The sequence below is a fragment of the Canis lupus genome, chromosome 28 (genome assembly GCF_048164855.1).
Source record: "Canis lupus baileyi chromosome 28, mCanLup2.hap1, whole genome shotgun sequence".
NCBI lineage: Eukaryota > Metazoa > Chordata > Mammalia > Carnivora > Canidae > Canis > Canis lupus.
Window position 1 is genome coordinate 2500733 of NC_132865.1, and position 19533 is coordinate 2520265.

Here is a 19533-nt window from a genome sequence, read left to right on the forward strand (position 1 = left end):
CTGGGGCACCTGGGGGGCTCAGTGGTTGAGCATCTGCCTTCAGCTCAGGGCGTGATCCCGGGACCGGGAGGGAGTCCCACACCGGGCTCCCTGCAGGGAGCCTGCTTCTCCCTCTGCCTCCTTCTGTATCTCTCATGAATAAATAAAATCTTTAAAAAAAATAAAAAATAAATAAATAGATTAAAACTAGGTCCTATAAATAACCTTCTAGGTTTTAAAGTGAGCTCTCAAAGAAGCAAATCAAGAATATAACTAGGAGTCATGGCAACAAAAGTTTTTTCATACCAGTAATAAAATTCTGGGGAAAAAAAAAAAATCCAAAACCATAGTTTCGACTCTATTCCTCAGAAGCTTACTCTTTCCAAGAGTAAAAACAGTAAGACCCGTCATAACAAATACTACTTCAGGAGGTATTAGTGTAACAAAACACAGAACTGACAACTCGACTGTACCCTCAAAGAAAGAAAAAAGAGAAGTAGGGGCTAATGCAACAAAAGAGTGACCATTTTTTACTTTAAAAAAAAAAAAACACTTCTGTGGGATAAATTAGGAGAGAAAGAGAGAGACTAAGAAAGCAAGTGTTCTAATGCCTTCTAAATCAAACCAAAGAATTATCCTGAAATTCCCAAACTCCTATTTTAAAAGAATACTGTTTTATAATAAAAACAAACCACACAAAATTAACAAAACTGTGAGTGCTGGCCAAGAATATACAGTCTCTCCAGTCACTCACGATAGACCACAAGCCAGAGTATCTGTGGATTTGGCTGCTATCACGCCGACGCGATGCCAAAGATAATTCCTCCCCCTGCAGCTAACAAGGTCAACTACTAACCGAGCTTAACTGTACACTTGGCGATATTTAAAATCCCTTTCATACGCAAAAAGGTCCCAAGGAGGCTTCAGCACTTCCCTCCCCCCGTCAGGCGGGCAGGGGGTTTATGCAATTGTAAAGACCCGGTTCCGTGGGTCAGAACAGGCAGAGGGAGCCACCCCGGCTCAGCGCGGAGGGAAGCAAAGTCAACCTGCAAGATCAGCCGCGGCCACCCGGGCTGAGGTTTTAAAGGTCTGTATCCCACCTCACTCAAAGTTCAATGTTTTTAAGCGTAAGAGGGTTTAAATAAGGTCTTAATCAGGAAGGACGTCCTTTGAAGTCCTCAGAAGCTGCTTTTCTTCATCCGAGACCCCCTAGCACCCCAATGAGGCTCCAGGGATCACAGTCCACGTGGGAAAGTGGCTGCGTGGCCGCGCAGGTCCTGCCCATGGTGAGACAGGGAAAGGGAGGCTGCGGGGTTCGCTAAGGTCACCCCCAACGAGTCGGACTCCAGCGCCCGTGTTCTTCACCACTCTGCTATTAAGGTTTCTAGCTTCATCTTTAACGCATGGGAAAAATAGGCCAGTGTCACGGCGTCCGCACGTGGGTGCACTCGCCTCCTTCACCCCCATCAGAAGTGGCCCAACAGCTCCCCCACACACACACCTACTGACCATCAGACGGCAGATAAGAGTAGTTTAGGGATTTTTTTTTCTTTTTATCCTGACAGTGGAAAACTGCACTAGTCAAACGGCCTTTGCTAATGATACACAACACACACACATGCAACTGGATAGAAATTTTACAAAATCGATTCCCCTTTCTTGTCGAACACTCCTTGGGTCAGTATGTGCTCAGGAAACACAACATGAACTTACAAGGGACGTCCTCTGTGTTAAGACCCAGCCCCACCCTCAAATGAACTTTATAGATTCTAGAATATTATCCCCTGGTCAAGGGGATTTTTACATCAGAATGATTCTGGCTCAAATGTTGGCGATTCCACTTAAAACCTCTAAGTCTCTGTTTCCCCAGCTGTAAAAAGGAGAGGACGTTCCTCTGCCGGTTGTGAGGAGGCTGCTGGTGGCATACAGGGTGGGCACCTAACTCCCTCGTTTTCTTTTACCTGCTCTCCTTACATGGCCAAGACTTTATTAAAAAGTTCTTATTAAGCTTGACAAAGTAAACACCATGGAAAAGGTCTTGATTAGTGAGAATAAGTTAGTTTGTGAATCACAAAGCCAAGAAAACATGGGAAAAAAAAAAGAAAGAAAACATGGGTTAAGAAGGCTGGAGGAAGTAATTCCATCTACCATGCAGGGGAATAGGGTTGCTCTTCTTTTAAAATGGATAAAAGGGATCCCTGGGTGGCGCAGCGGTTTGGCGCCTGCCTTTGGCCCAGGGCGCGATCCTGGAGACCCAGGATCGAATCCCACATCAGGCTCCCGGTGCATGGAGCCTGCTTCTCCCTCTGCCTGTGTCTCTGCCTCTCTCTCTCTCTCTGTGACTATCATAAATAAAAAAAAAAAAAAAAAAAAAAAAAAAAAAAATTTAATAAAAAAAAAAATAAATAAAATGGATAAAAGAAGTCATTCATACAAACAGTCCCATATTTGAAATGTCTTTTTCACAGAAGAAAACCAGCATAAATTCCCTGCAAAAAAATCAAAGAGAACTCCTCCCTCCCTCCCCCACACCCCCAAAAACCAGGGGCACCTGAGTGGCTTAGATGGTTAAGCATCTGCCTTGGGCTCACTCAGGCCATGACCCAGGGTCCTGGGATGGAGCCCCGCGTCGGGCTCCCCGCTTTTCAGGAGTCTGCTTCTCCCTCTGTGTATACTCACTGTCAAATAAATAAAATCTAAAAAAAAAAAAAAAAAAAAAAAATCAGAGATCCTAATTCCTATTTTCACACCCTTAGCGTCTCACCTGATTAAATAAAAAGCTACAAAACGCTACCCACAGTTCACCTGCTAACAGAGGTCTTCTCTCCTGCGACCACATACTTTAAAAGGCAGGTAACAAAATGGCAACTTGAAGAACTCCTAAGTGGTCTCAGAACCAACACAAGGACAAAAGAGGGAAATAAGTGCTAAAACTAAGGACCAGAACCGCATTCAAGAAATTCCTAAACCCTTTATTTCATCAAAGGAGTCCTACTTTTTCATTTACATAGCTGCTGGTGGTTTACAAAGCTTTCCTTTTGGGAGTTTTGGTTCTGGGAGTTTGGGGAGTACTGGAGCTAAAAGTGAGGCTTGGAAAAGGCAAGTAACTTTCCTTCCCAAGAGCCTCTCCCTCTCCCGGTTTACCTGGTTGAACAGGTAATCCCTCAGGAGCAAATGACTCCCCATCTACTTGGCAAAACCACTGAGGATGTGTAATGTCCACCTCAACGTTTCCAAATTCAGTGTCGTTTCCACATCAGAAAGGGAAATATTGAGTGATTTGAAAGAACACGACTCTTCAGACACTGTAGAAATGCTCAGCATAGAGAAGGGCAAGTACATAGTCAAATTGGGTAGGACTGTTTTTGACCTGGGGACTTTGGTGGCCCGGTCAAGGAAATAATGTTTCCTCTCAACATGAGTCATAAAATAATTGATCACAGCTGCAATGTGGGGGGGGGGGGGGAAACACTGACAGGAAAGCTTAAGAATCCTTACCTATTAAATGGGAAATAAATATGCAGATAAAACACTAATAAAAAGTTAAGATTAAAATTCTATTTTCTGGGTGGTAATAACACTGTAAAATCCAAGACTCTTCCAATGTAAGCCCAAAGAAAGTAGGATATAATTAAGAAATTTAAGAAATAGAAAATGCCCTATTTTTTTCCAGTGAATGCATTACTAAGTGGCAATGAGCTCCTTCTCCATAGTTCAAGTGCCTGAAATGGAGACCAAGTTAGCTTTATTCACAATTAATTTGTTTACTATAGGCAAGTATTTCTGATTTTCATCTTCATGGCACTTGAAAAAAGAACTACCGGGGATCCCTGGGTGGCTCAGTGGTTGAGCACCTGCCTTGGGCCCAGGGCGTGATCCTGGAGACCCAGGATCGAGTCCCACATTGGGCTCCCTGCATGGAGCCTGCTTCTCCCTCTGCCTGTGTCTCAGCCTCTCTCTCTCTCTCTGTCTCTCATGAATAAGTAAAGATCTTAAAGAAAAAAAAAGAAAAAAAAACAACCTACCAACAAATAATTGTAGAGCTAGAATTAAAATGAATGACAAAAACAAATCAGCAAAGCATCACATCTAGTCATTTAAATGTCAGTTCAATTTTTTCATTTAAAAAGTACTATATGCTGGTGTGTAGATAATAAAGCGAAGTAAAAAAGTCCAGTTTACCACACTGAAAATGTTTACTAATAACCCCAAATTTTATTCATGTGAAGGTTTTAAAAAGAAACTGAGAAAAAACAAACAAAAACAAACAACAAAACCAGATGAACTTTTATTAAGTTTTCCCTAAACCGTCAACACATTGAGAAAACTGAAAAAAACCCAAATGTAAGAACCTCTTGCTTGTAGCTATGGAAATTTTTACCAGCATGTGACCTATAATCACTAAGGGAAGATGGTCTTTGCCAAAAAGAGGCTACCAAATAGTCAAGAATAAACAGTTCTTGATATACTGCTTTTTCTACTCAAGTCGTCTTTTTCTAAATTAGATAACTTAATTAGATTTTCCTTCCAACTATTTTTTTTCTAGGTTTTTTTGAATCTGTTTCATCTACCTTAGACTTCCCTGTAAGTCTGTAAATCTGTGAGCAAATAATATTTGTTGTTTAAGGCACAGTCTAATAGAATCTTTATGGTAGCCCTAGCCGACTACTATAGCATTTGAACCAACAATTAGTAAGAATTTTTTTGCTGTCTCAACCTTTTAATTCTTACACGAACCCCCTCAAAATGAGCTTAATACACACCCCCTCCCCCCAGCACTAATGATGCTAAAGCAAATTTCCAGCTAACTACTTCCAGAAAGAAGGCAGACACAATGGATTTGACCGGCTTACAAAGGGTTGGGAAAAAAACGTACAAACAGTATTTTCCAATCAGAAAAAGAAATTTTGAAATAAAACAAGAATCAGGCTTCAGCTCCTGAAAAGAATGAGTAAGTTTAAGAATAAACATCTATAACCCACAAGTTCCTGAAAGTAACTTAAATCCGACTTCAAGTTCGTTCTCATAGTGGCTTTGGGTGAGTTGCCCAACTCTTCTATTACTCAATTTCACATCTGATGTTGGCACATGACTGCTTATTAGTTAGCACTTTAAAGACTTACTGGATGAAAGATGATGTGTCAGTCATGACTACGAGATTAGTGATTATAAAATTTACTTTTACAATACACAGTGCATCAAATATACTATCCTGGTAATGAAAGAATTTGGGGGTAAAGCATCAACCTCATTTTACCATCTCAAAAGATGACTCATTATAGTCACCACAATCTCATGTGTATTTAAGAAACCCAAGGAAGGTTAAAAGGGGTACCCATGAAAATATTTGTAAACAGCAAATACCCACTACTTAAAAAAAATTTTTATCCATTCAAAAGATGTCAAAGTAAGCCCTAAAACCAGGAGAGTCCAGAACAAGTGGCCTTAGAGTATCAGAGAAGGTGGTCTCCACATTCTCCATCAACAACAAAAATCAAACATTCCCATAATACAAACTTCAATTCTGTTTAAATGCGTTCAACTCACAAAAATCCAACTTTAAATCCATCTAACTAAATCAGTACTCAAATTCAATAAATTACTACTTTGAAAAATGCCTGTAATTGTACTATTAGTTCTTCCTAATACAACAGATAAATTTTGGACAGGGTATTTCATTCATACATTCACAAAGTAAAAAAAAAAAAAAAAAAAATTTTAGAGGTGGGGCAGCTGGGTGGCTCAATCAGTTAAGCAACTGACTCTTGACCTTGGCTCAGGTCATGATATCAGGGTCCTGAGAAGGAGCCCTAAGTCTGGCTGTGTACTCAGTGAGGAGTCTCTCTCCTGGAGATTCTCTCTCTCCCTCTTTCTCTGCCCACCGCCCTCCTACACTCTCTCTGTAAAATAAGTAATTTTTTTTTAAATTTTAGGGGCCCCCAGATGGCTCATTTGGTTGAGCCTCCGACTCCTGGTTTAGGTTCAGGTCATGATCTCACGGGTCATGGGATCAAGCCCTGCCTAGGTCCCCAGCTCAGTGGGGGAGTCTGTTTTAAGATCCTCTCCCTCTGCCCCTCTCTCCACTTGCACACTCCCGTGCACACACACTCTCTCAAATCAATCTTTTAAAAAACATTTTAAATCTCTTATATGGTCATTTTATCTGGAACTACCTTTTCAAATGATTCTTGGGTAATCACTTAAAGGATACACTCTGTCATTGCTGCAACATCCAGTTTATCAATGTCAGGTGAGCCAGGGCAACACTTCTTGAATTCTTTTCGGAGATCAAAAAAGGAATAGAAGCATTCAGGCAATAATACATTCTGAGGAAGGACAAGGTAGACACTGTTAACTAGATGAATTTAGTTCAATGGCACTTTAATAATTAGAAACCTAAAAATTAAATGTAAGTATATTTTACCACAATTAAGTTTTTAAAAAATCAAATATGAGTGACATTTTCTAGCACGTATCCTATCCTATATACAAGTATCACAGAAAAAAATGATCTTACTTTAAGGTAATAGGTTACATTTGTGTTCCATTACGCGTTCCATTCAAAATTCTTTTCAAGCTATAATACATTTGGGCTGTCATATTTCCTGACTGACAGAGCTATACACTTTTCAGCCATACCCACCTGTGTATTTTCAGGCAGCAATATGAGAACTGAAAGTTCTCATAAAGACACTTATGTTTACAGTGTCTACCTAGACACTGGAATCAATCACAAAACATAATATTTTTAAATATTGGTTTTGTGTAATACAGATTTTCTGTACTGAAATCAGAGTAAGATAGCAAATTCCTGATTAACCAAAAAGGATGATTTTTGTGCCAAGTTAACTGTTCCACATTTTTCCCCAACCAAGATTGTGGCTATACATGAGAACTCAAATTAGACTTAAAAGATACCACAAATCTCAAGTGCAAAGGAGAAATAGTGACCTGCCGTTCTTAGCTACTAGCACCACTCTTGTGGTTATTAAGCATGTTCAACTGTTTGGGCAAATATTATACTATTATGTTTTTGCTTCTCCTAGTGGGAGGAGGGACCCCACACTGAATAACTTTGAAAGATCAATTTCTTTAAAACTGAATTCAGATTTTTCTTAAAATCTCAGAATCGTTTCTATTCACTCACTGGGAATTTCTACCCATCTATACATTAGAAAGTCAAGGAAATAAAGACTGTTTAATGTTTGCAACCTGTAACATTTACGCAATAATGTCTCTTTCTTCCAGATTTCCGAAGTGGATTCTATCAGATGTAGACCTGCTTCTGCTATATTTAAAATAGATATCAGGGCACTCAGCTGGTAAAGCATATCACTTTTGATATTGGGGCTGTGAGTTCCAGCCCCACACTGGGTGTAGGGATTACTTTAAAAATCTTTAAAAAATAAAATAAAGGGGTCCCTGGATGGCGCAGCGGTTCAGAGCCTGCCTTTGGCCCAGGGCGCGATCCTGGAGACCGGGGATCGAATCCCACGTCGGGCTCCCGGTGCATGGAGCCTGCTTCTCCCTCTGCCTTTGTCTCTGCCTCTCTCCCTGTGTGTGACTATCATAAATAAATAAAAATTTTAAAAAATAAAATAAATAAAATAAAATAAAATAAAAAAATAAATATTGTACCATGGTCAGTTACCAAGAAAATGGTGAATCTTCAAAATTACCTACAAAAATCCTCATTTAAGAGCTGTTGATAACTCACATGTTCAACAATAAAAGATTTAGTTTAAATTGCTGTAACCACTTAAAATTCATCTAATTCTTATGAAAGATACTGATGTTAAAAAAGGAAGATATTGATGTTTTATTAAATTATAAAGTAGGCTAAAAAGTGTGTGTAGTATAAATGCTCCTTGTAAAAATAGAAAGGAGCTTTCTGCTTTTCTACAGAAACCTGGAAAAATATTTTCAAATATGTTCATATTAGAGAAAAATACAGTTTTCTGAATGGCAAGATTATTTTACCATTTTCCTTATTTTTTCTTAATAAATAGAATTACTTTATGATACTAGTTTCTTGTTTTCGGATACTACATTGTTTTAGGTTTCTTTATCACAATTCTAATAGAAGTAACTCAGGAAAATATGGGAGGTTTTCCCATATATAAAGCAGTCCCTCGAAAATAATAAAAACAGCTGTTTTCCTCCAGCCCAACAGGGAAAGGATTAAGTTTTATCCCTCTCTATAGGAGTTTGGGGGGAGTGAAAAAAAAAATCCTTATCTATTTCTGGATCAAGGGCATAGCAACTGGTCTAGCATGAGTGAAACACACTTCCCCCTTTTAATGGAACAATTACTGACACTGCTGTAAAAGGAGTGGTTTTCTCAACTCTTAAGATACAGAAACTTGAATTTCTCCTTCAGACTTTTGAAATTGTCATTATGTATTTAACATGTATCTTTACATTTCTTCCCTAGTGAGGTCAAAAAGGGAAATCTGCACTGACTAGCCACTATACTTGTGACATCAAATGTCAGTCTAGAGCTTTCTTTGAAGACTTGCCTCATCCAGTTTCCTTAAAAATATTTCACTTTTCAAGTGCAGTATTTGCCTACCACAATAAAAAGTTACAGCTCAAGCTAATTACGTTGATAAGATCAACTATATTAGCAATGATTGGCTACACTGGGCCTGCCCTCTGTGCTCTCCATTTCCTCACAGCCCCTCGGTATCCTTCCCAGGGAGAGAAATCACAAAGCTGCAGTCAAAGTCTTATTTTTCTCACTCCATATTCTTTTCCACATCAGGGAGACCAGCCAAGGTAAAAGATGAGGCTGACCCTACTGTTTCAATACAATATTTAATCAGTTTTGAACATTTGCTAAGTCAAAGTGCAGCAGGCTATAATTAATGTTTCACTAGTTATATGGCTAAGTCTCTACCCAGTACAAAGCTCTTTAATGAATTAGTTACAATTAAAAAGATTTCATTGAACTTTTTGCTTTGCCCCTTCCTTTCTAGGATAAGGCATTTTCCACACAGAGGAGATTACAATGTCTTAAAAATGGAAAAGTCAATGTTCTCTCCTACTTGCTAGTAAATGAAATGTCAAAGATTCAGCTAATATGCTCTGGAAAAGGGAGACTAGGTCAAAACGCAACATCAAGAGAAGCTTTAATTAAGTCACCACAGAGCATCTATAAAATTACCTCTATTGAAGGGTCATGAATATTTTTGTGGTAAAATACCCATAACACCGGATTTTGACATCTAAGTGTACAGTTCGGTGGCATTAAGTACAGTCACATTGTTATCAAACCATCACCACCATTCTTTTGTCATCTTCTCAAGCTGAAATCCTGCCGTGAAACAGTAACTCCCAACATGCATCTTTTTAAAATGGAGAAACTTGGATAAACCATAAAAAAAAAAAAAAAAATAAGGTAAAACAAACAAAAAAAAGCCTCCGGTCACTCCCAAAAGTCCAATCATTCCCTGAGAAGCCAGCACACACTGACCTTCTTGGAAGCCTCAGGATGCAGGATTTGCCGGACATGAAGCTGCCCATCAGTACAGAGGCAGAAGGAGGTTCCGACCCCAATATTCAGCTCGTTGCTTACGGACTGGTTAAACTGAAAACGAGACACAGCGACGCAACTGATGCAGGATTTCCAAAGTGGCCCCACGTGTTGATAACCGGGGAACACCGCGCTCCGCTAGGGGGGCGGCGGGGCTGGGGCAGCTCCCTTCCCACAAACCATCTGAGGGTCCTTTAGCTGGGGAAGCTCTCCAATCAACCCACATTTCCCGGACAGGAGAATTCAGTATCTGCATCGGCCCGCCCGTCCCCTCTTCCGTTTGTGCAATAAATCCACATTCAAGACTTTTAAGTCGGGTCCTCGTTTCATCAGCAGGTTGCCTTCAGATTACATCATTCCCCGCTGTTACTTTATGTTTGGATGTTCCGAGATTAAGAAGGATGCCAGCGTCTGATAAACAAACGTGATTAATGGGGAAAGCCTGGCAACCCCAAAAGGAGAACTTTCCCCTAATAATTTGCAACTTATGTGCTGGGGGGGGGGGGGGCGGAGAGATCGGACACGCACCTGTGCACAGGTGAGCAGCGCCCCGCCCCGCCCCCGGATCCAGTAACCCGTCAGAACCGCAAAGCAGCCCTAAAGCTGCACTAAGGGGATCCCGCCCGTTGCACGGTGACCCGAACGAGCAGCCCTACAGGTGCCGGCCCCAAACCCAAACCCCAACCCCAACCCCGCGGGGAACAGGCGCCGCCGGAGTCAGGGCCTGGGGCGCCAGCATTCAAAGTGCGCTCGTCATTCATTTGGTAAAAACCCGACGGACTCGGGGGCCCCCCAGGAATGACCCGAAAAGCAGCGACTTTGGGCCGCGGTCCCGGGGGCTGGGGGGCTGGGAGGGGCGGCGACCCCCTCGCAGAAGGGCCCCCCCGGGCCTGCAGGCCGGGTTTGCGCCCCCGCGGCCCGGCGTCCCGCCACCTGCCCGGGGATGCGCCACCTGCCCGGGGCTGTCACCTGGCGGAGGGCTTGGTCCAGCTGCGGCGCGGAGGACAGACTGTCCGCGTCGATCTTGGTCTCGGCTCTGCAGTCCTCCGTCAGCTCCAACTGATCCGGTCTGACTAGTACTTCGTGCAGCTGCCCCACCTGCAGACGGGAAAGCGGCCGGGTCAGTCCCGCTCCCCAGCCCGGGCGCCCCCGCGCCCCCCGGGCCCCCCAGCGGAGCTCACCTGTCGCGGGCGGCTCGGGCGGCGAGGCCCGCGCGCCCCGGCCCTGCCCCCACCCGGATCCGGCCGAGCCCCGGGGGTCCCCCGGCTCCGCGCGCCGCCTCCCCACCCGAGCCGGATTTGGGATCAGCCAACCGGGGCCCCAGCCGTCGGCCAACCCGTCCGCCTGCAGCCCGGACCCCGTAGGCCTCGGGCCCGGCCTCGTAGGCGGCCGAGCAGACCCTTGTTTACCGACTCCCCCAACTTGTAGGGCAAACTCCTGGCCCCGTTCCTCTCGTTTGGGCCAGAACCCTGGAGAGAAATACCTTCTTGTTGGCCAGATCCACGACTTTCCATAAGAGCAGGATCAGCTCCTTCTCATCCGAGCCCAGCTTGGCCCCGGTGGCCCCCGCGGTGATCCCAAAAAGCACCACCAGGTAATCCGGAGACGCCGTCATGACGGTAGGCGGGGAGGGGGAGCGGGGGGTTGGGAGCGGCGAGGTGGGGGGAGGCCGGGGAGGCCGGCGCTGAACCCGCTCCTCGGAGGAAAAGAAAGAGCGCCCACCCCCTCCGCGCGGCCGCGGGTGCAGAAGCGGTCACCGGCCGCCCGGCGCACACCTGGCCCGCGCTCCGCGCCCCGGGCAGGGAGGGGTGGCACGGAGGGCGCGGGAGGCTGCCCTTTCTGAATCCGGTCGCCGTGCGTCTATGCAAAAAGCCAGGAGCAGGGCTGCACCCCGGGCGGAGCGCGCAATGGCTGAAAGCTTTTCTGTTTTGGGATGTGGCTCTACCTGCCCGCCCCTTCCCCCTCCCCCACGTGGTGCAGGTAAGAGACACCTGGCGGCGCCGGCCCATTGGCTCCTTCAAACCACGACGTGGCAGCGGTGGGGGAGGAGGCCGCCCGGGGAGCCGGAGAGGGGGCGGGAGACAATGGCTGGATGAATGGGGAGGGGAGGGGAGGGAGGGCGAGGGGCGGGGAGCGGGCGGCGGCCACCTAGAGGGCAGCCGGGGCCGGGCGGGGAGGCTGGGGGCGCCGAGGGGGACGGGGCCGCGGGCGGCCGGGGTTCTCTTCCAGGGTCGGGGGAGAAAGGAGGCCAGGGGTGAAGGCGCGGGGGGCGCGGGGGCCGGGGCCGGGGGCCAGCGCTCCTCCGCGTGCGCACCGCGGACGGAAGCCGGGGACCCCCCACCCACCCCCCCACCCCGCGCGGGGGCCCGGGCCACGCTGCCCCCCCCGCGAGGTTCGCGCAGAGCCGCAGGGGTCCCCGCGAGGGCCCTCGGGCACCGCGCGCCCCGCTTCCTCGTCCCTCCACGACGCCCTCCATGCCCGAGCCGCCCGCGGACTAGAACCTTCTCCGCCCGGCCCGGCCGCCCCCGCCCCCGCCCTCGCCCCCGCGGCCGCCCGCGCGCTCGTCGGGGCCGGGGAGACCACGTGGCGGGCCGCGCGGGGAGCCCCGGGGCCGACGTCGCCCGAGCTCTGCACGCTCTGGGAGCCCGAGGTCCGGGAACAGCGGGGCGCGCCGGGCGCAGGGCGAAGCCGGGGCCGGACCCGGAACCCGTCGGGGGCGGGGCGGGGCGGGGGTGGAGTCCGGGGAGCCCCGCGGGCCGGGCCGGGCGGCGCAGGGGGCGGCGCAGGGGGCGGGGGGCCGGGGGCGAGGGGCTCGCCCCGGAGCCTCGGGATGCGGGGGGCGGAGGGGGTCGGCGGCGGCGGCCTCGCCCCGGGTCCCCGAGCCCCGAGCCGCGCTCCCGCCCGCCGGCGCCGCGGGGGCAGGGACTGGGCGCGGAGGCGGCGGGGAGGGACCTGGCGGAACCACCCAGCCTGCACTGCAGCGGGCGCGGCCGCCGGAGGAGCCGGTTCCCCGGGGCCCCCCCCCGCCGGGGTGCGCGGGGCTGGGCGCGCAGGAGGCGGAGACGGAGGGAGGCACCTGCCCCGCCGGGGCGCGCGGGCCGGGGGCTGGGCGCGTGGGGGGAGGCGGAGGCACCTGGCCCCCCCGCGGTGCGTGGGCCGGGAGAGGGAGGCACCTGCCCCCCAGGCGGGGCGCGGGGCCCCTGGGCCGGGCGCGCGTGCGGGGAGAGGGAGGCACCTGCACCCGGTGCAGTGCGCGGGGCCGCGGGGCTGGGCGCGGGGGCGGGGGAGGCACCTGCCCGCCGCGCCCCGGGGCGTCGGGCGCTCGGTTGGATCCCGGGGCTCTGCGGGGCGCGCCCGTCGGGGCTCCCGCGTCTGGGGCGGCCCCCTCCCGACCCGGCTCCCCTTCCTGCTTCAGGAAGCGGGTCACCGGGTTCTGAGGTGCTGGATCTAAATTCTAATCTGTGCAACGAGGAGACGAGGACGGGGATTTCGCGCGGTCCTGGGCCCGCCCCTGCAGCCCCGGGGCCGGGACGCCGCCGGACAGACGCTGGGCACTCCACGAAGATTTGTGCAAAGGTCTCAGTGGGCGACGCCACCCATTTTTTGCGGCTCTTGCTTCCTAGCGCGGGCACAGGGATCGTCTCTGCGAGCGGGAGCCCACAGGGAACCCAAGTCTCCGGTGGTTAAGAAGAGGAGGTGCTAAGTCTTCCACAGACAAACCTACTTTTGTGAAATACGGCAAATGCACGAGTGCCAAGGGAAGGAAATCTGTGCAACACAGTGCAGTTCTGAATACAAAACTTTTTTTTTTGTCTATCTAGAATGATTCTAATATAGTGGGAGTGGTCAATAGGAGGTGCCTAGAAGGGTCCTTGAAGAGGGGGTCATTCTACCTGTGGTCTTCACTCAAGACCACACCTAAAACTCCCCAAACAAATGAGAATCTGTGTGTGTGTGAGAGAGAGAGAGAGAGAGAGAGTGTGTTAGCAGAGACCTAATTGCTCGACCGGCCACACAATAACTTGCCTGTATTCATGAAAGGTTATAAAGGACAAAGACTCAAGAACTTCTTTTTATTTACTTATTAGAGGGGAGACAGCATGAGAGAGATCATGGGGGGGATAGAAAGAGAAGCAGACCCCTCCCAGAGCGGGGAGCCCCATGCAGGACTCCATCCAGGACCCCAGGATCACACCTGAGCCGAAGGCACACTCTTACCTGCCTCAGCCACCCAGGTGCCCTGAAGAACTATGTGAAAGGAATTTATGAGACATGACAACTATGTGCCACGGGGATCCTGGACTGGGCAAAAAAAATTTTTTTTCTTTTTGCTTTAATGGACATTATTGAGATAACAGGAAAAATTTGAGTAAGGTCTGTACAATAAAATGAAATTGTATCTGTTAATTTCCTGATACTTATATTACTATGGTTTGGCAGGAGAATATTTTCTGTGTTAGGAAATCCCCATTCTTTAGGGAGAAGGAATAATGTATATAATTTTACTCTCAAATGATTCCATATATGGTATATATGTATATCTAGATGAGACAGAAAATGATAAAGCCAATCTGGCAAAATGTTAACATTGGTGAATCTGAGTGAAGGAATTTTTTTATACTATTCCTTGAAACTTTTAAAGCCTTTTAAAAAAAATTTTAGAGAACTTTTTGCTGCCACCACCATTTGATGTTTAACAAGGCTCTTTCTGATAACTTCCTATGCTAAGCTAATCCCTTCTTCCTGTAGAATGAATCCATTTTCTTTGTCTTTTCCTTAGGGAAAAAAGGAAATAAAGGTCATCGATTTTTTTGTATAACAATCCCAAGTCATTTAAGGGTGTTTTTAAATAACTTTCTTAGACTAAATCACTGCAAGCCCTTGAATCTTTCATTGTGAATCTTTTCTACTTTTAATTCTTTTCCTTTTTTTAAAGGTTTTATTTATTCGTGAGAGGCAGAGACACAGGCAGAGGGAGGGACCCCAGGATCCCTGGGGCGGGCTCCCTGGGGGACCCCAGGATCATGCCCTGAGCCGAAGCCAGCCGCTTAACCAGTGAAACACCCAGGCATCCCTTTAATTATTTTCTTTACACTCCTTGGACCCTTTTCCTTTTATCACTTTTAATAAAATTTTTTAAGTTTATTCATTAGAGAGAGAGAGAGCAGGAATAGGGGGAGAGGCAGAGGGAGGAGGAGAAGCAGGCTCCCCACTGAGCAGGGAACCCAATATAGAGCTCATCCCAGGACCCTGGGATCCTGACCTGAGCCAAGAGCTTAACAGACAGCCACTCAGGCCCCCCTCTTTTATCACTTTTAGAGCGCAGCTCTTGAACTGGGCAAAATTCAGATGAGTCTAGCCACTGACACAGTAGTTTCTCTATGTTTCTTTTTTTAAGATTTTATTTATTTATTAATGAAAGAGAGAGCACACATAGGAGGAGAAGCAGATTTCTCGCCAAGTGCGGGTTCACGGTGTGATCCTGGAGTCCCGGGGTCGAGTCCCCCATCCGGCTCCCTGCAGGGAGCCTGCCTGTGTCTCTGCCTCTCTCGGTGTCTCTCATGAATAAATGAATAAAATCTTAAAAAAAAAAAAAAAGTTAGTCAAAGTATGGATCTTTGAGCTCACTGAATAGACACCATGAGCAAAGCTCACCCTCCTGAGTTGAAAAAATTTATGGACAAGAAGTTGTCATTGAAATTAAACGGTGGCAGTCATGTCTAAGGAATAGTGTGGGGGTTCGATCCCTTTATAGAACTTGTGATGGGGGATCCCTGGGTGGCGCAGCGGTTTGGCGCCTGCCTTTGAGCCAGGGCGTGATCCTGGAGTCCCAGGATCCAGTCCCCCATCGGGCTCCCTGCATGGAGCCTGCTTCTCCCTCTGCCTGTCTGTCTGTCTGTCTCTCTCTCTCATGAATAAATAAATAAAATCTTTAAAAAAAAAAAAAAAAACTTGTGATGGATGAAGGTATGGAGATGGCAACTCATGGGCAACGACAATATTGGAGTGGTGCTAACTCAAGGAAGTAGTGTTGTGTTAGAAGCCTTGGAAGAAATATAAACAACGGTGTGTTCCCTGGAAGAAATCAACTGCTTCCACGTGTCACCCATCTGTAGCACCTGTTTTACTACAATATAAAAACCAGGTCGTATGCATTTTCATATTGAACTTTTTTGTTAAATCAACTCTTGTAATTGTAAAAAAAAAAAAAAATGAAACAAATGTTCTTGATTAGAGTTGTATTGTTTGGTGGTGAACATACTAAAACCACTGACTTGTACACTTGAAAAGGTGAAGCGTATACTTGAGAGGGGTGAATGTGAATCATATCTCAGTTTTTTAAAGACCAAATCAACATAAAAGCCCGTGTCCTAAGGCTACCACTAGCCATTGATATTTTTTAGTTATTCGTTTTAGATGCAGTTGTAAAAGAGTTCACATTTCATACTCCTGGACAAATCCAACCTCTCTGAAGGTAAGGGGGAGTGATGGTCAAGATAACTAAATACATTATAATTTTCTGTGAATTATTCTGTGCATCACATATTTAAACAAATTACTAGTCTGAACCTTTATTATAGCAATTATTATAGATGGTCTGTATGGGAAAAGTATAGGTTTATAAATCGGCCCTGCCATTTGCCACCTCATGGCCTTGACTGTGTCCCTTAGCTTCACAAGGATTCAGTTTTTCACCTGTAAAAATGGGAATGATGACAATGTATACTTCAGAGGCTTTAAGGGGAGAAGAAATAGATAAAGAAGTGTTTTCCTTAAAACAAACCTAAGAACCAGGAAGTTTAATACTCAAGAGCGATCTCCTGGTGGGGAGGAGGTCTCTTCAGCCCACCACAAGGGCCCTAGCCATCTGACCTTAGTTAGCTTACCATAAAGACACCACTGAGGCAGGCTGAGACATTTATGGAGGACGTTACTGACTCGCATGTCAGGGAAGCACACAGAAAAATCAAGCCACTGACTTGATCCCTTCCAGAAATTATCAACAAATTGATTTTCCTAAGACTCCTTTGTGTTTTTTAATTTAATATATATTGGAGCGCCTGTGTGGCTCAGTCAGTTGGGTCACCGACTCGTGATTTCAGCTCAGGTCAGATCTCATGAGTCGGGATTGGGCTCCATGCTCAGTAGGGAGTCTGCTTGAGATCCTCTCCCTCTGCCTCTCCCCCACTCACACTTGTGCACATGCTCTCTCTCTCCACCTCAAATAAATCTTTAAAAAATAAAATTAAGGGCAGCCTGGGTGGCTCAGCAGTTTAGCGCCGCCTTCAGCCCATGGTGTGATCCTGGGGACCAGGGATCAAGTCCCATGTCAGGCTTCCTGCATGGAGCCTGCTTTTCCCTCTGCCTGTGTCTCTGCCCACCCCCCCACCCCCCCCATCTCTCATGAATAAATAAATAAAATCAAATAAAAATAAAATTAATATATATTTAAAGTAATACAACTATGTCATAAGTCTAATCATTCTACATCATTTATGATAAAGAAACGACAGTTCTCTGTCTTTCCCCTGAATTCTGACTCCTGCTTCCCAAAGGCACCTTACCCACTTTCAGCTATTTTCTACTCTTGTAACCTCATTTGCAACTAACATGCATTTACTAATAACATTGCCTACCTCAATCTTTTTTCTTTTGTGAAAGTGCATCTCACAGGGACGTTTATTCATGCCACACAGGAGACACTTCTACAAGTGACCGGCGATGCTCCATGTTCCCATCCAACAGATCTTGCTGTGATGTACAGCCAGACTGACTTCCATCTGGTGTGCACACCACGCAGAGCTGGTTAGAGATGACCCTGCACAGGTACAGGACTCGAAGCTTTCAAAGCTTTACTTTTTTTTTTTTTTTTTTTTATCAGCACTCCTGATTTTATAAACCATGAAGCCCATTCCTACCCAAATCTGGTAAACTTGGGTATAGTGGGGCTTCATGGGGATTCAAACTTTTTTTTTTAAATTTTTTATTTTTATTTTATGTTTTATGATAGTCACAGAGAGAGAGAGGCAGAGACACAGGCAGAGGGAGAAGCAGGCTCCACGCACTGGGAGCCCGATGTGGGATTCGATCCCCGGTCTCCAGGATCGCGCCCTGGGCCAAAGGCAGGTGCCAAACCGCTGCGCCACCCAGGGATCCCGGATTCAAACATTTTTAATAAAGCTTTGAAACATCTCAGTGCAGAACCACCAGCTAAGGCTGCCCCGACCTGCGCAGCCAATGACTCAGAAAGGCCCAAGCCTATTTCGATGTTGTTGCTTCTCTTTTCAAATGGAACTGGAAGTACGGACTAAGTTATATATTCTTCAGCTGAAATCTCAAATTCATCTACGATGCTTGGCAGAGTCAAGCCCACGGTGATTACCACTAGAGCCTCTATACTTAAAATGCTGCCCTGTATTATCTAGTTCAAGTAGGCAACAGCTTCCTTTTCTTAAGATTCAAACTCTCAATTAGTGGTTGCTTTATGGCTGCTTTTATTCCTATTTATTAAACTGTTCTCTTTACATGCACTTTGTTTTTTAAGTTTATTTTTTGCAGTAACCTCTTCATCCAATGTGGGACTCAAACCTGCGACCCCAAGATCAGGAGTCACGTGCTCTTCCGACTGAGCCAACCAATCACCCCTGTGTGAACATTAACAACCAGTAGAACTTGCCTCTGCTTAGAACGTGGGAAAGAGGTTTGGTGAGGGTAGCCATCAGTTATGCTGACCTTAGAGGAAGAATAACGTTTCCAAAACAGGAGAACTGTTCCCAGTAGTAGGCCATTCCTTTCTTGTTCAGAGCTGTATCCCTGCTTTAGAGTCTATTTAAACCAGCATCCATTTCTGCAAACAATATTTTGAATCAGATCACCATTCTGAAAGGCAACACAAAAAAAATTAGCACTTCCTATAAAGGAGTGGTCCGTCGGGTTGGTGGGAAAGAAAACAGAAAAGAGATCTTTCTCTTTATAAACATGCATAACAACAATACAATCGCTTTTATTTATTAAGTCGACACTACATGGGTTATCTCATGATTTTCACAACAACGCAATGAGGTAAAAGTACTGTTTTTTTTTTTTTTTTTTTAACCCCTGCTTTACAAGTGATGAAACCAAAGGTTAAGAATAACCTGGTGAAAACAGCGTTGGGAGGCATGGGAGGTCTAGAGCTGGGCTTTATACCTAGGGAGTGTGACTCCAGAGACTGCATTTAGGCAGCACGCTGTACTTCACATGAACCACGGTTATACTCTACTGATTAATAAACTAAAATAGTACAGACGGTCGCAGAGTAAAACCCATCATCTACGGGTGAAAGTTGCAACACATACACGTGACCAAGAGCAAGTCACAAAAGCAAAGCCAGAGTAAGCGGATTTAATGATTTCAGTAACGTCACACCTTACATTTGATCAAACAACCTGCATTTCATACCTCAGCCTACAAGAGAACCACGGATTATAAAGTGCACTTGAGACCGATTATGGCTATCACCTTCTACAGCAGTTATAAATAACATGGTAGTCAAAGTAAGCATTGAATGTCATCAAAGCTTATTATTTTCATATTTGGTAGCGACTCTTGTCAATTTTACTCCAACTCCTTCTTTTCACAAGCGGCCAAGGGAAGAAGTGACTTGCCCAACCACGGTGCCCTGGCTAATTAGCAGCAGGGCTGCAGTCAGGGCTCAGGGCTCCTGGCTCCTGGCCCAGTGCTCTTTCCCGGTTGTGTCCATGACTACCCAGAAAGTGTGCGCCCTCTGAGAGTACGACAGGCTTTCAGGATGGGACTCAGAGATGTCTGTGTAGTTGGTTCTGGTGCAAATGACCTCTCTTGTCAAGGTTTTGGTAGGGAAAAGACATCTTTGTCGAGAGCTCTTCCTCACTGCAACGTACAGGATAGAATTCAGAAGACTTGAGTGTCCACCGCTGAGGCTGGCGCACTTCTTGCTGTCCCGGGGTCTGATTCCATAGCTACTGCCTACCACACTGAGAATTTAGAAGAGTTTTGGT

The 19533-nt window shown here is 46.5% G+C and overlaps 1 protein-coding gene and 1 long non-coding RNA gene across 6 annotated transcripts in view; one reads left to right on the forward strand and one right to left on the reverse strand.

Annotated features, from left to right (window-relative positions):
• ESRP1 (epithelial splicing regulatory protein 1) overlaps window positions 1-11561 on the reverse strand; it is a 55923-nt gene extending 44362 nt beyond the window's left edge. For 3 of the 5 annotated variants that reach the window (XM_072803881.1, XM_072803883.1, XM_072803882.1), the window contains exons 1-4: window positions 10998-11561; window positions 10484-10612; window positions 9455-9568; window positions 6191-6305 (exon numbers count right to left, since the gene is read on the reverse strand). In XM_072803881.1, the coding sequence (XP_072659982.1) occupies window positions 6191-6305; window positions 9455-9568; window positions 10484-10612; window positions 10998-11129 (490 nt within the window). In that variant the 5' untranslated portion in view covers window positions 11130-11561. The remainder of the gene's footprint in view (window positions 1-6190; window positions 6306-9454; window positions 9569-10483; window positions 10613-10997) is intronic. The other 2 variants (XM_072803884.1, XM_072803880.1) reach the window with 1 other exon arrangement.
• Window positions 10763-18213, forward strand: LOC140620093 (uncharacterized). The gene is made up of 4 exons (XR_012019833.1): window positions 10763-11108; window positions 12930-15989; window positions 17212-17341; window positions 17526-18213. It is a non-coding gene; the product is annotated as an uncharacterized lncRNA (long non-coding RNA).
• The last annotated feature ends 1320 nt before the right edge of the window (window positions 18214-19533 follow it).